This window comes from Littorina saxatilis, linkage group LG12, assembly GCF_037325665.1.
Source record: "Littorina saxatilis isolate snail1 linkage group LG12, US_GU_Lsax_2.0, whole genome shotgun sequence".
In the NCBI taxonomy this organism is placed as follows: domain Eukaryota; kingdom Metazoa; phylum Mollusca; class Gastropoda; order Littorinimorpha; family Littorinidae; genus Littorina; species Littorina saxatilis.
The window spans coordinates 19,859,513-19,878,100 of record NC_090256.1 but is presented as its reverse complement, the minus strand read 5'-3'; the positions used below and the strand labels follow the sequence as shown (position 1 = coordinate 19,878,100).

General features: G+C 44.2%; 1 protein-coding gene across 1 annotated transcript in view; it reads left to right on the top strand.

The window, feature by feature from the left end:
* The window catches only part of LOC138981448 (ATP-dependent translocase ABCB1-like), a 60,257-nt gene that overhangs the window by 30,186 nt on the left and 11,483 nt on the right, over positions 1-18,588 (top strand). The window contains exons 16-23 of the mRNA XM_070354364.1: positions 250-354; positions 882-959; positions 2,961-3,044; positions 5,471-5,674; positions 6,142-6,242; positions 7,597-7,737; positions 8,517-8,670; positions 12,278-12,475. Coding sequence (XP_070210465.1) covers positions 250-354; positions 882-959; positions 2,961-3,044; positions 5,471-5,674; positions 6,142-6,242; positions 7,597-7,737; positions 8,517-8,670; positions 12,278-12,475 — 1,065 coding nt within the window. The remainder of the gene's footprint in view (positions 1-249; positions 355-881; positions 960-2,960; positions 3,045-5,470; positions 5,675-6,141; positions 6,243-7,596; positions 7,738-8,516; positions 8,671-12,277; positions 12,476-18,588) is intronic.

Below are 18,588 nucleotides of genomic sequence, written 5' to 3'. Positions count from 1 at the left end.
GTCATCCACCTTTATCCTTTCTTTTCAGTGAATTCCTCGGGTTGGATCACAAGATGAAGACCTTAATGTTCCTGTTTCAATAATTAGGTCATACAATATCGGATTGGATGAAATTTAAAAAACAAATAAATCTAAATTTCAACCAAATTTCAATTGATCTAAATTCATACATCCGTTAATGTTGTGGCTGATAGCCTACAACTGACACTATTGGATGGAATCCTATTTTTACCCTTGTCTTTTGTGCAGGTGTTTGCTATAGAGGATGAACAAGAACAGAGAGACCAGGCAGCCATACTCGCAGGAATCATGGCCGCTATTGGGGTCTCGCTCTCTATTTTGCGTGCAACCTCTGTGAGTTGTGTGTGTGTGTGTGTGTGTGTGTGTGTGTGTGTGTGTGTGTGTGTGTGTGTGTGTATGAGAGAGTGTGTGTGTGTGTGTGTGCGAGAGAGAGAGTGTGTGTTGGTGTGTGTGTGTGTATGTTGGTGTGCGTGTATGCGTGCGTGCGTGCGTGCGTGTGTGTGTGTGTGTGTGTGTGTGTGTGTGTGTGTGTGAGTAAGAGAGAGAGAGAGAGAGAGAGAGAGAGAGAGAGAGAGAGAGAGAGAGAGAGAGAGAGAGAGAGAGAGAGAGAGAGAGAGAAAGAGAGAGAGAATTCGGGAGAATATTGCTAGACAGACAGACAGACAGACAGACAGACAGACAGACAAACAGAGGAACACACACACACGCACACACAAACACACACACACACACACACACACACACACACACACACACACACACACTCCCTTCCTCAGCCTCCCCCAGCACACTCACACACACAATACAGAAGTACACCATAAATGTTTTTCTACTTATTATTCATATCGTTTGGTGTGCAGAGTTACTGCTTTGGAAAAGCTGGCGCAGCACTGACCGCCCGACTGCGAAGTTTGGTCTTCAGCTCCATGCTGAAACAGGTAGAACTCTTCTCTATGATACAACACGGCCCATTTTCAGACCCTCCCCCCCCTCTCTCTCTCCTTTCAGGCCTAATTTATATCTTCTTTCAGGCCTAATTTATATCTCCTTTCAGGCCTAATCTATATCTCCTTTCAGGCCTAATCTATATCTCCTTTCAGGCCTAATTTATAAGATTTGTGAAGGTCTTGAAAGGCAGTGTCCACTGAATGTCCAGACATATCTCTATAATACCCTCATCCCCAGTCCTAGTCATCGGAACTGCAGCCTACTCGATGCCATGCTCGGAGATGCTAGAACACCCCGTACCGTTAACTACCTTGTAAGCGGCCCTCTCTCGCCCCCCCCCCCCCCCCCTCATTATGCACCTATTTCGCTCAAAAGTAGGGGGTGGGCGGTTACTAGGCACTGTACCCTGTGCAGAGGAATCAAGATCTGCTTGGAATATCGAGCGTTAGAGCAGCAGCACGTGTGTCTGAACAAAACTCACAAACTTGCACACACTGACATATATTACCACATTTGTAGTCAGTTCATTTGTCCTGACCAAAATCATCTAGCAAAATCGGGAGGGGTGGGGGGTAAGATACTTGTCAAGCACAGAGTATTCAGTATTCAAAAGCATTCCGTTCACTCGATCTCTTTAATTTCTAATTCACCCAAGGTTGACCTCTTAAACCTTATTAGATGAGTTTCTCAAATCTGTGTCCACTTTTGGCATGGCTATCCAGAGACGGCAGAACTCACGTATGAACTCAACGGTATGCCTGCATTGCAGCATATTGTCACTATTTACTCGAATGATATCTCTGTATTTTGTGAAGAGGATTAGAATCACATAAAAACTTTTTTTGACACCTTTGGAACTCATGTGGGGGTTGGGCGTTTACAAGGTACCATACCGTATACACAGTTTATGACCCAAAGTAGGGGTGGGTGTTTGCTCGATACTGGGCGCTTACAAGGTAGTTTACGGTACATGCACATTGATTCAACGCATGCATGCATACGCACGTACGAGGTGCCAATCCTCACTCACATACGCACACACATGGACACGAGCACACATACGCACGCACGCATACGGGCGCTGTGGACAAGCACGCGCACAATTCTACATACCTTTAAACATGCGGGACTTACCAATCTACCTTGTACGTTTTAGAAACAAGAGGGCTTGATGAATACTATTTACATTATGACTCTGTGTTAAACTCTGTTTGACTCATGTCTAGAATGAATGAATGTTGGTGATTGTGTGTGTGATGACTGCGTTCAACTCTTTTTGACTCATGTCTAGAATGAATGAATGTTGGTGATTGTGTGTGTGATAACTGCGTTCAACTCTGTTTGACTCATGTCTAGAATGAATGAATGTTGGTGATTGTGTGTGTGATGACTGCGTTCAACTCTTTTTGATTCATGTCTAGAATGAATGAATGTTGGTGATTGTGTGTGTGATGACTGCGTTCAACTCTTTTTGACTCATGTCTAGAATGAATGAATGTTGGTGATTGTGTGTGTGATGACTGCGTTCAACTCTTTTTGACTCATGTCTAGAATGAATGAATGTTGGTGATTGTGTGTGTCATGACTGCGTTCAACTCTTTTTGATTCATGTCTAGAAGGAATGAATGTTGGTGATTGTGTGTGTGATGACTGCGTTCAACTCTTTTTGACTCATGTCTAGAATGAATGAATGTTGGTGATTGTGTGTGTGATGACTGCGTTCAACTCTTTTTGATTCATGTCTAGAATGTGAATGAATGTTGGTGATTGTGTGTGTGATGACTGCGTTCAACTCTTTTTGACTCATGTCTAGAATGAATGAATGTTGGTGATTGTGTGTGTGATGACTGCGTTCAACTCTTTTTGACTCATGTCTAGAAGGAATGAATGTTGATCAATGTGTGTGATTGTGCGTGACGACTTTGAGTTAAACTATTTTCGTTTTTCTGTCTATTATAAGGAATTCATGTTGACCATTGTGTGTGTTGCAGGACATGAGTTACTTTGATCACCGAGACAACCAGGTGGGCGCGCTGTCCACCAAACTGGCCAAGGACGCTGCTATGGTTCAAGGGGTAAGGACCAGGTGTAACGGTTTTAAAGAGATATTTTCAATGTTTAGGGTCAATCGGTGTCATATCTGTTTAAGCATGCTAGGGTTCCAGGGGTAAGGACTAGGTTTGACTGTTTTGAAGAGATATATTCAATTTTTAGGGTCAATTGGTGTCATATCTGTTTAAGCATGCTAGGGTTCAAGGGGTCAGGACCAGGTGTAACTGTTTTAAAGCGATATATTCAATTGTCAGGGTCAATCGGTGTTGTATCTGTTTAAGCATTCTATGGTTTAAGGGGTCAGGACCAGGTCTGACTGTTTTAAAGAGATAGATTTAATTTTCTGGGTCAATCGGTGTCATTAGTTTAAAGCATTCTATGGATAGGTCTGACTGTTTTGAAGAGATATATTCAATTTTGAGGTTCCATCGGTGTCATATCTTTTTAAGCATGCTAGGGTTCAAGGGGTAAGGACCAGGTGTAACTGTTTTAAAAGAGATATATTCAATTTTCAGGGTCAATCGGTGTTGTATCTGTTTAAGCATTCCATGGTTCAAGGGGTAAGGACTAGGTCTGACTGTTTCAAAAAGATAGATTCAATTTTCAGGATCAATCGGTGTCGTATCTGTTTAAGCATTCTATGGTTCTAGGGGTAAGGACCAGGTGTAACTGTGTTAAAGGAGATGGATTCAATTGTCAGGGTCAATCGATGTCATATCTTATTAAGCTACATCTTTTCTCGTTTATGTGATCATGTTTATACCGCCGCAAATCTCTGAATATAATAAGAGCATAAATCTACTTGGACCAAAAAACACAACAACAACAACAACAACAACAACAACAACACCAACAACACCAACAACAACAACAACACCAACAGCCTGGCTGCTTCCTATGCAGAGTGGGATTTTTGTAAAGAAAGATTTAATTTTTAACGGACATTAGTGGTAATCTGTCAAATCATGTCATGTACAATTGGTTGAGGCTGTACAGATAGGCTGTACAAATAGGCTGTACAGATAGGCTGTACAGATAGGTTGTACAGATAGGTTGTACAGATAGGCTGTACAGATAGGCTGTACAGATAGGTTGTACAGAGAGGCTGTACAGATAGGCTGTACAGATAGGCTGTCGATTTTTCGTATGTGTCCGAGTGGATGGATGCTCTTGTCCCATGCTCTTGTCCCATGCTCTTGTCCCATGCTCTTGTCCCATGCTCTTGTCTCATGCTCTTGTCCCATGCTCTTGTCCCATGCTCTTGTCTCATGCTCTTGTCCCATGCTCTTGTCTCATGCTCTTGTCCCATGCTCTTGTCCCATGCTCTTGTCCCATGCTCTTGTCTCATGCTCTTGTCCCATGCTCTTGTCCCATGCTCTTGTCCCATGCTCTTGTCCCATGCTCTTGTCTCATGCTCTTGTCCCATGCTCTTGTCTCATGCTCTTGTCCCATGCTCTTGTCCCATGCTCTTGTCCCATGCTCTTGTCCCATGCTCTTGTCTCATGCTCTTGTCCCATGCTCTTGTCCCATGCTCTTGTCCCATGCTCTTGTCCCATGCTCTTGACCCATGCTCTTGTCTCATGCTCTTGTCCCATGCTCTTGACCCATGCTCTTGTCTCATGCTCTTGTCTCATGCTCTTGTCCCATGCTCTTGTCTCATGCTCTTGTCCCATGCTCTTGTCTCATGCTCTTGTCCCATGCTCTTGTCCCATGCTCTTGTCCCATGCTCTTGTCCCATGCTCTTGTCCCATGCTCTTGTCTCGCCCGGTCTGAGATGGTGAGCCGAATCGTTTACAACGGGAAAGATTGTGCCTTTAATTAGATACGGTACCGACACAAGCACAGCCTGGCGGTGATTTTACAAATACGTGTTATTATCCACTACTGGTATTGAATGTTTCATGTTGAATCATGTTGCTGGATCCGTGAAGAGATCATCTCCTACCCCACTCGCCGAAGTGACCGGTGACATTTCTCCCTTGTTTCTGCCCCTTCCGTCACCCCCCGCGGGTTAGGGGGAGTCCCATATTGGTTGGGACGAGAAAGAATTTACCCGATGCTACCCAGTATGTCGTAAGAGGCGACTAACGGTTCTGTTTCTCCTTTTACCCTTGTTAAGTGTTTCTTGTATAGAATATAGTCAATGTTTGTAAAGATTTTAGTCAAGCAGTATGTAAGAAATGTTAAGTCCTTTGTACTGGAAACTTGCATTCTCCCAGTAAGGTCATATATTGTACTACGTTGCAAGCCCCTGGAGCAATTTTTTGATTAGTGCTTTTGTGAACAAGAAACAATTAACAAGTGGCTCTATCCCATCTCCCCCCTTTCCCAGTCGCGATATAACCTTGAATGGTTGAAAACGACGTAAAACACCAAATAAAGAAAGAAAGAAATGCCCCTTCCGTCAAACACATCCTCTTTGTAACACTGTTGTATCTGTTTTCACCAGGCGACGGGCAGCAAAGTAGGCACTGCCCTGGAAGCCTTTTCGACTATCGTGGCAGCGCTGGTCGTCGCTTTTGTGTCCGGCTGGAAACTGACCTTTGTCATCCTGGCCTTTCTACCGATCATGATATTGGCCGGCAAGATCCAGGGAAGGGTGATCGCAGGCTCGGCCAAGTCCGAGAAATCACAGCTGCAGGAAGCTGGCAAGGTGGGAAGAATCATTATTTCGGTGCTAAGTCTTTGTAAAAAATCAATATGATTTGTTTTATGATTGATTGAAACTAAATATGATTGAAGAACAAAATCTTCAAAATGTCCAAAACCGTTTGGAATTCTGGGTAGGGAAATGAATGAAAACCCCACACTGCTATATGTATGCCCTACATTCCGTTACCTTACCCAATCCCAACCCAAATGTCACCAACCCCCCGCTCCACCCCCCCACTTAACCCACACACAGCAATGCCTCCCACCCCATGAGAGCTGAGATGTCCTTTGAATGTGTTGACATTGAGCAGTGACATTGTCGTTTATTTTTAAAACATTTATATTACGTTTTGTTACACAAAAAATCTTTCTGCTTGGAGTAAGCTTTGTTTCATTTTTGAAACGCGAACAATACTACGAAGAAAACCCTAAAGAATTTGCCTAACATTTTGACATTATTTTCTTCAGATTTGTTCCGAAGCTGTGGATAATATCCGTACTGTGGTGTCCCTGAACAGAGAAGATGTCTTCATCCGCAAACTTGAAAACTTGATCACAAGCACATCCAGGTACATGGTAGGGTGTGATAGACGAACAGAGAGAGAGAGAGAGAGAGAGAGAGAGAGAGAGAGAGAGAGAGAGAGAGAGAGAGAGAGAGAGAGAGAGAGAGAGAGAGAGAGTCACACACACACACACACACACACACACACACACACACACACACACACACACACACAGAGTAACGGATAGAAAGAGAGACATATGTCTGGACAGGCACACACACACACACGCACACACACACACACTCACACACACACACACACACACACACACAGACACACACACAGACATACACACTCAGACACACACTCACACACACTCACATAGAGATAGACCGTAACGGATAGAAAGAGAGACAGACGTCTGGACAGACACACACACACACACCACACACACACACAGACACACACACATACACATACAGACACAGACACAGACATACACACTCAGACACACACAGACACACACACACACACACTCACATAGAGACAGACCGTAACGGATAGAAAGAGAGACAGACGTCTGGACAGACAGACACACACACACACACACACCACACACACATACACACCACACAAACACACACAGACACACACACACAAACAGACACAGACAGACACACAGACAGACACACACACACACACACACCACACACAGACACACACACACCACACACAGGGGCACACACAGGGGCACACACACACACACACAGTAACGGATAGAAAGACAGACAGGCGTCTGGACAGACAGACAGACAGACACACACACACACACACACACAGACGTCTGGACAGACAGACAGACAGACAGACACACACACACACACAGACGTCTGGACAGACAGACAGACAAATAGACAGACAGACAGACACACACACACACACACACTCACGCACACACACACACACGCACACAGTAACGGATAGAAAGACAGACAGGCGTCTGGACAGACAGACAGACAGACAGACAGACAGACAGACACACACACACACACACACACACACACACACAAAACACGTACGCACGCACGCACACACATTCACACACACCCACCCACCCACCCACACACACACAGACACGTACACGTACATACAGCACCCCGACTGCCCTTCTATTCTTTATTGTTTTATTTGATAGATCAGCATCACAGCTGCACAAATTGAGGTTCCGTATAAATTAATCTATTTTCAAAGCGGAATAATAATATGGCATAGAGAGTCTCTACAAATATTTTTTTCTAATTAACTTCCCATCTTCATCTCTGTCTATGAGAAATGTATACACATTTTGTGTGTGCAATTTTCTCTATGATAAACTGGAATTTTAGCCACTCTTTCTATCACGTTTCGTCTGTCAATACAGTGCAGGGAAAAGAACAGCACAGGTTTTTGGCGTCACCTACGGTTTATCGGTGAGCATCCAGTATTTTGCCTTCGCCGCAGCCTTCGCCTACGGCACCGTTCTGGTTGGTGATGGAGAGATGGAATTCTACCAAATCTTCAGGTGAAGTTCACATACATTTGCAATTCGAGCCCTCGAGCAAGTGGTCAGTGAATATCTGAATTAGCTCCAAAACAAGCTCGCTTGTTCGTGCAGGCTCTACGAGAAGAAAATACGATACGACGATGAATTCATTTTAGGTGATGACGTTGTTGTTGTTGTTGTTGTTGTTGTTGTTGTTGTTGTTGTTGTTGTTGTTGTGTGTGGTTTAAACAGTATTTTATTCATAAACACACATGCTGTTTTTGTTGTTGTCGTTGTCGTTTATATCCGTATATATGCAAGGAGTGTATGGGTGTACGAGTGTTTTCACACAAGGCCAAATTCCAATGGCTGTTATGCTATATGGCGAAATATATTCTTGTTCTTGTTCTTGTTCTGATCCAGAAGAAGATGAATCAGAACGAAAAGAAATGAATGACCAGTGGTGTAAAACTTAGGGAAACGGCGTCCGATCCCAACCGTCGTTCTTGAGTCCTTATCCAGGAATGAGAACCATGAATCCAACCCTTAAATACCCCCTCCCTCTCCAACTCTTCTCCTTACCTCCAACCAATCCCCCTCCGGTCTCCCCCTACGAAGTGTTCGGAACCTACCTCCTGTTTCTACCCAAGAACCGTCTGTACACCCCCCTGCATGTGCGTTTTTCCATGCAGTAGGATGATCACAATTGTGCAGAAAAACCTGCTTCTCTGGTTAAGAAATAATTATTTTTGTTAACCCTTTTTTGTCTTGTCATCATTCTGCTTTTGCTTTTTCATAATCCGTAATTTGATTTTCAGGGTATTTACTGCCATCATCATGGGTGGATCATCCGTAGGGCGAAACGCGTCATTCGGATTGGATTACACTAAGGCTCGGGTGGCTGCGGGTAGACTGTTCGCCATCATCGACAAAATACCTTTGATTGACATCAACAAGGCTGGAAAAAAGCTGGTAGGTTTCCGGTCATATATTATAGCTCTGGTTTCTTCCCGTTCGCTCCTTATATAGATATATTATAGCTGAAATGAAGGCGAAGAAAAACCCCGTAATTAGATGCAAAACGTGTAAATTGAAGTATCAGAATGTCCAGGCAACGTCATTTTTTTATCATCCGTCTCTTTATTTGTTAAACTTTGGCTTAAAAAAAAGAGTGATAAAGTATATCATAGCACACCATTTCCACATTTCACACTCCATCTATAACACTTGCACTGTTCCTCATAACCCATCTAACTGCTCCTTCTTGTACCTCTCTCTCTCTCTCTCTCTCTCTTTCTCTCTCTCTCTCTCTCCCTCCCTCTCTCCTCACTCTCGCGAGACCTTCGAGCAGCAGGGCGGAAAATTTAGAGCTCTCGATTCTTACCTGAAAAACGCTCAATATTTTCTTAAAATGCCAGCTGATGGACTCCCAACAGCTCTGGAAGGTACCCTGGATGCCCTGCTCAAGGAAAACACACCCTGTTCCTGGAAGGTTTGCGCGGAAGGAACGAAAACTACTGTCGTCCTGCGACTCGTGTCAGCCTCTGACCACAGGCGGAAGGTATCGTCCACTGGACTACTACTATCACAGAAAGACTACAAGGTACGTCACTCACCTTCGAGTCTTCTGTGTTCTTGGAGTCGCTTCCTGGGGAAAAATATTGTTCAAGACGGTTTGCCTCTTCCTACAGTCTGTGTAAGGTCAAATAAATACAGTTGAATGATTGTTTGAACTGTATGTACCTTTAATTTTCAGCTTCCGTCCGCTGCAGGTTGTTTTTAACCATCATTTGGACGAATCTTCGTTTGCGAGCCGCTAATATCCACTTTGCGTCAAATCATGCATCCGCACCGAATATGCATACCAGCGCTCATTGGTCTAAAACATATGTAAATATTGTGCAGCAAAGGGAAGCTACCCACGGGAAAATAATCATCGAATATCCTGTTATTAGGGGAAAGGCCCTAATTACCGGACGGGCGCCTAATAACGGACACGCGATATCTCAGAAATAGGAGGTCACAACAAAAAATTTTTTGCGCGAAACGATTCATTGATATCCCCTTACACTTCGCACCAAAATAACATGGCGACTGAACGCACGCATTCTGCACGGTAAGTGGTTTTCTGTTTTTCGCACTCTCACTGTAATTTTAGACATTTGTAAACTAAGTGCAGCAAGAAGTTACGACTTTCTAAGATGAATTGATTGGTTGAAGTAGATAGTACATACACTCTATTAGTAAATACCATGCAATACGACATACTCAATGAACGCATTTTTCAACAGCTGCATTGTAACTCCAACTAGTGGGGTTTTCCAAATACCGTCCACCACGTGCGCCCAAATAACGGACTATGTAATATGTGTAATATGTAATAAATATGTGTGTGTGTGTGTGTGTGTGTGTGTGTGTGTGTGTGTGTGTGTGTGTGTGTGTGTGTGTGTGTGTGTGTGTGTGTAGTTGAACGTGCGGTTAATTCGCTTGACTAAAAATAACGCATAACCCTCTCTCGAGAAAAAGATACATATCTTCATAAAAACTTGCTTTTTGACTGACAAAAGTTGCAAAAACCAACATAATAATTAAATGTAAAAATACATGAACGTTCACGAAAAAGAAAACGGTTGCAATTACATGATTTCTGCAACTTTTGTACTTTTGTTACTCTATTAAGCAGCGAATTTCGTGTCCGGATTTTGGTGACCCCCTGTCCGGATTTAGGCAGTAGGTTTCCCAAAACCGGACAATTTGCCGAAAAATTCAAACCTTAATAACTTTTAAAGTATAACAGATTTTTCAATTCTTTTTCAACATGAAGATAAAGGTAGGTAAGATCTACAATAATCCGTTTTCGAAATTGCGCTATGTTATATACTTTGTGAGAAAAATGGGTTTAACCTTAAGTGTCCGTTAATTGGGGCCTTTCCCCTAACCAATGAGCGCTGGTATGCATATTCGGTGCGGATGCATGATTTGACGCAAAGTGGATGTTAGCGGCTCGCAAACGAAGATTCGTCCAAATGATGGTTAAAAACAACCTGCAACGGACGGAAGCTGAAAAGCGACTCCAAGAACACAGAAGACTCGAAGGTGAGTGACGTACCTTGTAGTCTTTCTGTGATAGTAGTTGTCCAGTGGACGATACCTTCCGCCTGTGCTCTGACTCGACCCGACCAGCCATTACTCAGCACTTCCGTCATAAACCGCCTAGCCAGCTTCAACGCGACAGGTTACGAGCCGAAGAACGACAGAGACAGACGAAAAAGACTGGAGATCAAGAAGACCTAATCGAAATGTCATAGCAAGTCAGAAATTAAGTTCATTGCCAAATCCTCCCCTTGCTTCAAGACCACTAACAAACCAACAACAACAGGCATTGGAATGTGACGATGACACACAACACAGTGACAGTGACATTTTCGCACGTGCCGCACGCATTTCGGACAGAAGCAGTGAGCGTGATAACAATGGGCAGGGTGAAGCTGGCGGTGTGCTGTTGTCGCCACGGACCGCTGAGCCACGGGATGTTTTTGTTTTGAATTCCTGCCTTCTGACATCACAGTCTCAGCAAGGATACACACAAGCACTGGATGTGTCAGAGACAAAGGCAATGGACATGGGTTATAGCCTGTCACCAATCAAGGAGTATGTGTCGGAACTGAAGGACAGAGCAGCAGTTCGTGCACTGACAATGTTAACAGAAACAACCATTTCCGTAGGGTGGTCCTTGATAACACAGATTAACAGAAACAACCATTTCCGTCGGGTGGTCCTTGATAACACAGATGACAGACAGTCATTGCTGTGTGAAACAGACGATTTTGTGCTTGTCAAAGATTGCAGCAGCGACGATCTTCCAGGGACGTGCTGGATGATAAAACAAGCAGCTCGCCACATCCCACAAGAAGAAAAGGAGTACTGTTACAAGCTTCGGCACGGGTCACCAGTCGACAGAGGGAAGTTTGAAAATCAGCTCCGATCAGTGCTACAAGAAGTGTCTGTGCTCAGGGACGTTACAAGGTTCTACCTCAGTTGACAGTTTTGATTATTCGGTTCGCATATTCGTTGTGTCTGGAAATGATTCGGGACTTTTGCTTATCATGCTGATCGACCCATTCGGAGAAATGTGTAAATTACTTTACAAACGGTACACAACTGACGCGGAATGACCATGTCGGATAAGGGATGGAAACCGTGAGTCATCCCCATGATGTGTACATTGAAACACGTTTCTTGTTCTCGAAATTGTTTCCCTCTCCCCGAACCTCCCCATCGCAATGAACTATCAAGTTTTGGCGATTAAACTTTCTGAGTTCTGAGTTCCCTCTCTCTCTCTCTCTCGTTCTCTTTTGCTCTCTCTCTCTCTCGTTCTCTCTTGCTCTCTCTCTCGCACTCTCTCTCGCACTCTCTCTCGTTCTCTCTTGCTCTCTCTCTCGCACTCTCTCTCGCACTCTCTCTCTCTCTTGCTCTCTCTGAGCTCTCTTGCTCTCTCTTGCTGCCTCTCATCTTTCACCCCCCCCCCCTCCTTCTCCCTCTCACCCACGACTTCACACGCAGCCCACCTTGCTTGCAGGAGAAGTATACGGGACGGGTGGAGCTGAGCAATGTGGAGTTCCACTACCCCACCCGGGAGACGGTGAGGGTGCTCAACGGCCTGTCGCTGGGGGTAGAGCCCGGCGAGACTCTGGCGCTGGTGGGGAGTAGCGGCTGCGGCAAGTCTACTGTGCTGCAGCTGCTGCAGCGCTTCTACGACACGGACTCTGGCGCTGTGGTGAGTGATGGACTGGTCACACAAGCTAGACACACACGTGATTCATACGAGGCACAGTTGACACCGGTCAATAGACGATTTTCGGAAATAACTCTGGTTTGTATGGGTTGTGAAAGAGTGAGTACCCTTGCTTTTGCTCGGGCAAATATGTGACCCTCCACCACGGCATGAGTCGCATGTCACCTCGCGCGGTTCTGCGCTAGGCTTGACATAAGTCCGGGGGAACTGTGGTAACAGTGTGAGGGTCACCTTAGTCACAGGCTTATAACTCGAAAAGTGTTCGCTCTTTTCTAAAACGGTTTTCACCACTGGATAGAGCATAAAACACTCTTTTGGAAAATGTAAAAATATGAAAATCATGCAAAGGTGACATGCGACTCATTTCGTGGTGGAGGGTCACATATTGACATGTGCTTCATGTGCACGTGTTTGAACACAGACCCTCTCGCTTAGTGACATGCCTACAATGTTTCGTGGGAAATAATGTCACGTGGGAAACATTTCCCCATACAAATCCGACAGAGAGCGAGTTTTGGCGTCAACTAAGGTGACTCGAGTCGAACCGGAGGTCGCAAAAACTCGGTCCGGTACGACTGGAGTGACGTCACCGGTTAACCAACTTTCAACCTTGCTTCCTGCGTAGGGTCTCTCCAGTTCCAAGATGGCTGCCAAGGCGAGGTGAGAAACTTCTGCAAATATTTTTTGACAAAGTTACGGATTGTGAGAAGACATTTGTTGTAAATCACTTAGCCTTTCAAAAATTAAGGATACTGGGTTGGATACTGTCTTGGTTTTAATGCATTTTATTTTAGCTGTGATGTTTATTTTGGGAAGAAATGAGGTCAACAGGAGTTTGGGTGCGATTTCGGCTCAAATGTACTTTAGCGCCCTGAACTTTTACCCGGCTGTTTTGCGCTCGATTTTTCACGCTCACTTCTTCATTGACGTTCGAATCGATAGTTCGATGTTTTGGCATTACATTCACATCAACAATAAAACAGTACTGCTTGTTCATCATCGTCGTCCATCAACTCTCCACAACAGTAAATCCGTAACGCGCTTGTCGCCATCTTGTTGCAAGGGACGCGACTGGACACAACCCAACAGCGTTTCCGCGAAGAAAAAAACCAGACATGCGCAGTGACCCTACCGTACCTCAACCCTGTTCCTCGCGAAAACTCGCTCAGAGTCATTTCCGGAATTCGTCTATCCAGGTTTCCCAATTGCTTCGTTTCCGGCCGATTTATGTGGAGCACGTGATGCGCACAAAAATATTGGCGGTCTAGAAGTGTCGTCTGCGCAATGATCGCGGCGGCGCCCGCGGCTTTCTTGACCGCCAAGGACGACCGCGCACGTTGTGATACGTCATTCGTTAGACCTCAATTGGTTTCAATATGCAGGCTTTTTTCCCAAGCTGCATGGGGCAGTTGAAACATGACGGCAGATGTTCTTGCAATGCGCATGTCATATCATTGTGTTAACTTTAATACAGTGCAAGTGGTTGGTCATTGTTTTTTGGTTTAAAAAATCTTTAATCATATGCCAAAAAATGACAATACCGCAACAAGCCTAGAAATGAGCACAATGAGTTTTAAAGCTTATACAGTGAAGTCTGGATGTAGTGATAGCCCTCGGGACCAAATTTTTTTATCACTACATCCGGACTATCATTACACCAGGACGTCCGGTTATAGTGATATTTTTGTAGGTTTTATCACTACATCCGGACGTCCGGTTATAGTGATATTTTTGTAGGTTTTATCACTACATCCGGACGTCCGGTTATAGTTCTATTTTTGTAGGTTTTATTACTACATCCGGCCAATCGCTTGTAGTTGTAGTGATATCTTCAAAGCTTTTATTGCTACATGCGGCGGCACATTTGGTAAACTAGCCTCAAGGCAGTAACAAGGTGATTTTGGAACCACTATTGATTTCGTTTTGTGACGTTTCTTCTGTCGTCTTTGTCAGGCTTGCAAATGTCCTGTGTTAACCTACCCCCGTCCTGGCAGTTCAACAGCCGGTGTGTGTGTGTGTGTGTGTGTGTGTGTGTGTGTGTGTCTGTGTGTGTGTGTGTGTGTGTGTGTGTGTGTGTGTGTGTTTTAGAGAGAGAGAGAGAGAGAGAGAGAGAGAGAGAGAGAGAGAGAGAGAAAGAGAGAAGGGCCACTTAGAAATAAGGGTTAAATGAAAAATTGTCAGATCAATTTTCCGCTTCAGGGTAAGCACAGTGCGTGGCTGGCTTTTGCTCGCCATTTTGGTAAAGGGAGATTACTCTCGAACATTATCACTACAGCCGGACTTTAGCTTCCCCGGGACTTGAAAATAGTATCACTACAAGCGGACTATCACTATATCCGGACTGAAAAATATCACTACAACCGGACTAAGTTAACAAAGAACATGAACAACTGGGACCGGGACCCAGAAATTCTATTACTACAGCCGGACTATCACTATATGGGTCTATCACTACAACCGGACTTCACTGTATTAAGCACTCACATAGCCATACCTATCGTCATTGGGTTTTTTAACAACGCATCAACCGATATGGCTATCCGGGACCAGGTGCAAGTTTGTTTTCTTTCACAGTTCACATGGCAGTCTCCATGCATGTTTGAACCTATTTGCATTTTGGTTTGTCATTGGAAAAAGAAACAAAGAAAAAAGTTGTTACATTTATTTGGGCACGTTTTCCCCATGACTGTAGGCAAGGTGATTGACGGTTTTTGTTTGTTTGCTTGTTTAACGCCCAGCCGACCACGAAGGGCCATATCAGGGCGGTGCTGCTTTGACATATAACGTGCGCCACACACAAGACAGAAGTCGCAGCACAGGCTTTATGTCTCACCCAGTCACATTTACCATTATTCTGACACCGGACCAACCAGTCCTAGCACTAACCCAATAATGCCAGACGCCAGGCGGAGCAGCCACTAGATTGCCAATTTTAAAGTCTTAATTATGACCCGGCCGGGGTTCGAACCCACGACCTCCCGATCACGGGGCTGACTACTTACCACTAGGCCAACCGTGCCGGTTAGTGATTGAGGGTCGAGCCGTTAAAATGTAGCAAGCTGAAGTCGACATTAATTTCTTGATGGCGTAATCGTGTAATTGTTTTTCTAGGAATCTATCAGGAGTTAGTAAGTATACTGTTGACAAGTGAAACAGAAGCACCCTCTGTGAAATCGATGGTGACGGACGATTCAGTTCTAAACCATTGCTTTATTGCTAAGTGTATCTGAATATTGCAAATAGTTTATGAAGCTCACTCCTTGTCAATATAAGGTATTATTACTTTTTCAGTGCACCATATGGCTTTTTGACCAATAAGGACTGCTTCTAGGTGACCCGCTAAATATTTTAAAACTACTGGACCGATCTTTATGAAATTTGACATGAGAGTTCCTGGGAATGATATCCCCGGACATTTTTTTTTCCTTTTTTCAATTAATACCTTTGATGACGTTATATCCGGCTTTTTGTAAAAGTTGAGGCGGCACTGTCTGTCACGTTTCAATATATCACTCAAGGTGATTATGAACCGGTTAATTACTACTAATTAACTAACCACACCACGATCCACTCTCGCAGTCATACAATTAAATAGAGTCAACAAAAGTATAAGTTTCAGACGCCTGTTTATGTATAAACTCTCCACCTCCCTCGAGCCTTCACTCAAAATATGTTCCTTTTACGTTCTCAACACGTAAAAAACCAGTGTTCACTGACAAAATGCCAGTATTATGTAGAAAATTATAGGAACACGCTGAACCCGTGTAAATATAGTTAAATGCGAATGTTCTGTCCGAAAAGCTCTAGTTCGTGCAGGTGTCACACACCCCACGTTGTCACTACTCCAATGAAATCATAGATACGAAAAGACAACGGTGGTCAACGGGGTGCGTACGACATGGTGCACTTAGCTTTATCTCTGCTGCTGCTGCTTAGCCGGTATGCTGGTTAGTCGGTTCGCTGGTTAGCCGGTCCGCTGGTTAGCCGGTTCGCTGGTTAGCCAGTCCGCTGGTTAGCCGGTCTCCTGGTTAGCCGGTCTCCTGGTTAGCGTAGCCTCAACAGTTCCCGCCAGAGTCAGCCGTGCAGATGTTACAGGAACGTAACGAAGCGAGGCGAACGAAGCGAAACGAAACGAAGGCTGCAAACAGAAAGCATCGGTGCACTAAACATGTCAGCTACCCCTCACCCACCACCTTAAAACATGTCATCTTTAAATATCTCATCGAGCACGTGGGCCTGCACAAAACGGACTTTTTACAACAACAAAACAGCCATTTTCCGTCCTTCTCTCCCTATCTGCAAAAACCATATACAGATTAGTATTTTAGCGTCACAGAGAGTAAATTATGCGCTAACCTGGAAAGAACAACAGAGAGTATTTCATTCCACAACACAGACTCATCAACAGCGTTAAATAATGATTTATTACCTCAAAAGCCTATGATTGTACTCTCAATGGAAGCAAAGTCCGCTTCCTCCCTGGACCAGCCTCTGTTCGTCAACAGTGACCAAAACCGTCCAGAACCCCTTGTCGAATCCTTATGCGAAAGCCATCGCCGACGAAGGAAAGTTGACGACTTGTCCTCAGCAAAATACGTGGCAGAGAGAAGAAATAACTCGTGGAAGTTCCCCTAGAGTGCCGAATATAATACTCGGTGAAAAACCATCATACTCTAGAAACTGTGTATACGATCCTTCCCCTTCTGCCGCTGGGTGTCAAGTGTGCCGTCCTTGAGTCTCTGACAGACCACCTAGCCAAATACACGTGACTGACCTTGTCACAAAACCAGTCCAGCTATACACAATTCTGCCTCCCAAGCAGAAAAAGACACGAGAAACTCAATCCGTGAAAATCCCGTGTGCGCTGTCAGCGAAAAACCGTCAGCCCTAGCTATGACAGCAGAAACCTCCACTGTAAAACTCGTGCGATACAAAACATCCGTGCTCGTTGAGCACCGTCAGCAAACTCTGCTGTAACCCAATATCACGCACAGGCGCTTTCTATCATACACGACCAAGAACAGGCACTCCACTGAGTGACACTTTCTTGGTCTCTGTCACCCGATCGTGACACTGTCACACCCTCATTTTTCAATCAAATTGATTGAAATTTTGGCAAACCAATCTTCGACAAAGGCCGGACTTTGGTATTGCATTTCAGCTTTTTGGCTTATAAAATAATTAATGAATTTGGCATTAAAGAATAGGAAACTTGTCATTAATGTTTTTTTAAACGATCCAAAAACAATTTCATCTTATTCTTCGTTATTTTCTGATTCCAAAAACATATACATATGTTATATTTGGATTACAAACAAGCTCTAAAAATTAAAAATATGAAAATTATGATTAAAATTAATTGTCCGAAATCGATTTAGAAACAATTTCATCTTATTCCTTGTCGGTCCCTGATTCCAAAAACATATAGATATGATATGTTTGGATTAAAAACAAACTCAGTACGCTAAAAAGAATAGTGATACAGAAAAGCGTGTTATCCTGCTCAGCGCGACCATTACCGCACTATTCGGCTTGTCGATTTCACTGCCTTTGCCACGAGCAGTGGACTGACAAAACTACGAGTATTCGGTCTTGGTGAAAAAATGCAGTGCGTTTAGTTACATTCTGTGAGTTCGACAGATTGACTAAATGTTGTTATTTTGCCTTACGCGACATGTTTATCTTACATTCAGCATATTAGAAACTAGATGATTACCCGCTTCGCCGGGTGGATCGCGAGACGGAGTATGCAGCGTGGCGGTTCGCACCGGCTTCGCCGGGATGATCGCGAGACGGAGTATCAAAGAAACTACAATGGGAAGAAGGATAACTTCCTCATTGGGCATGCTTAGAAATGAGAATGGCTAAATACGAGTTATTCCCCTTTTCTACATGCTGACCAGGCTGTCTCCTGCTTTGTCATGACTAGTACAGTCGATCTTTCTCATGCTGTGACTTGCTTTATTTTCACATTTTCGGTATTTAAAACAGCAAACACACACACACACACACACACACACACACACACACACACACATACACTGAAGAAGTTTCCATTCTGATTCGGTTATTTAATTTGGTGCTATATGTTTGCT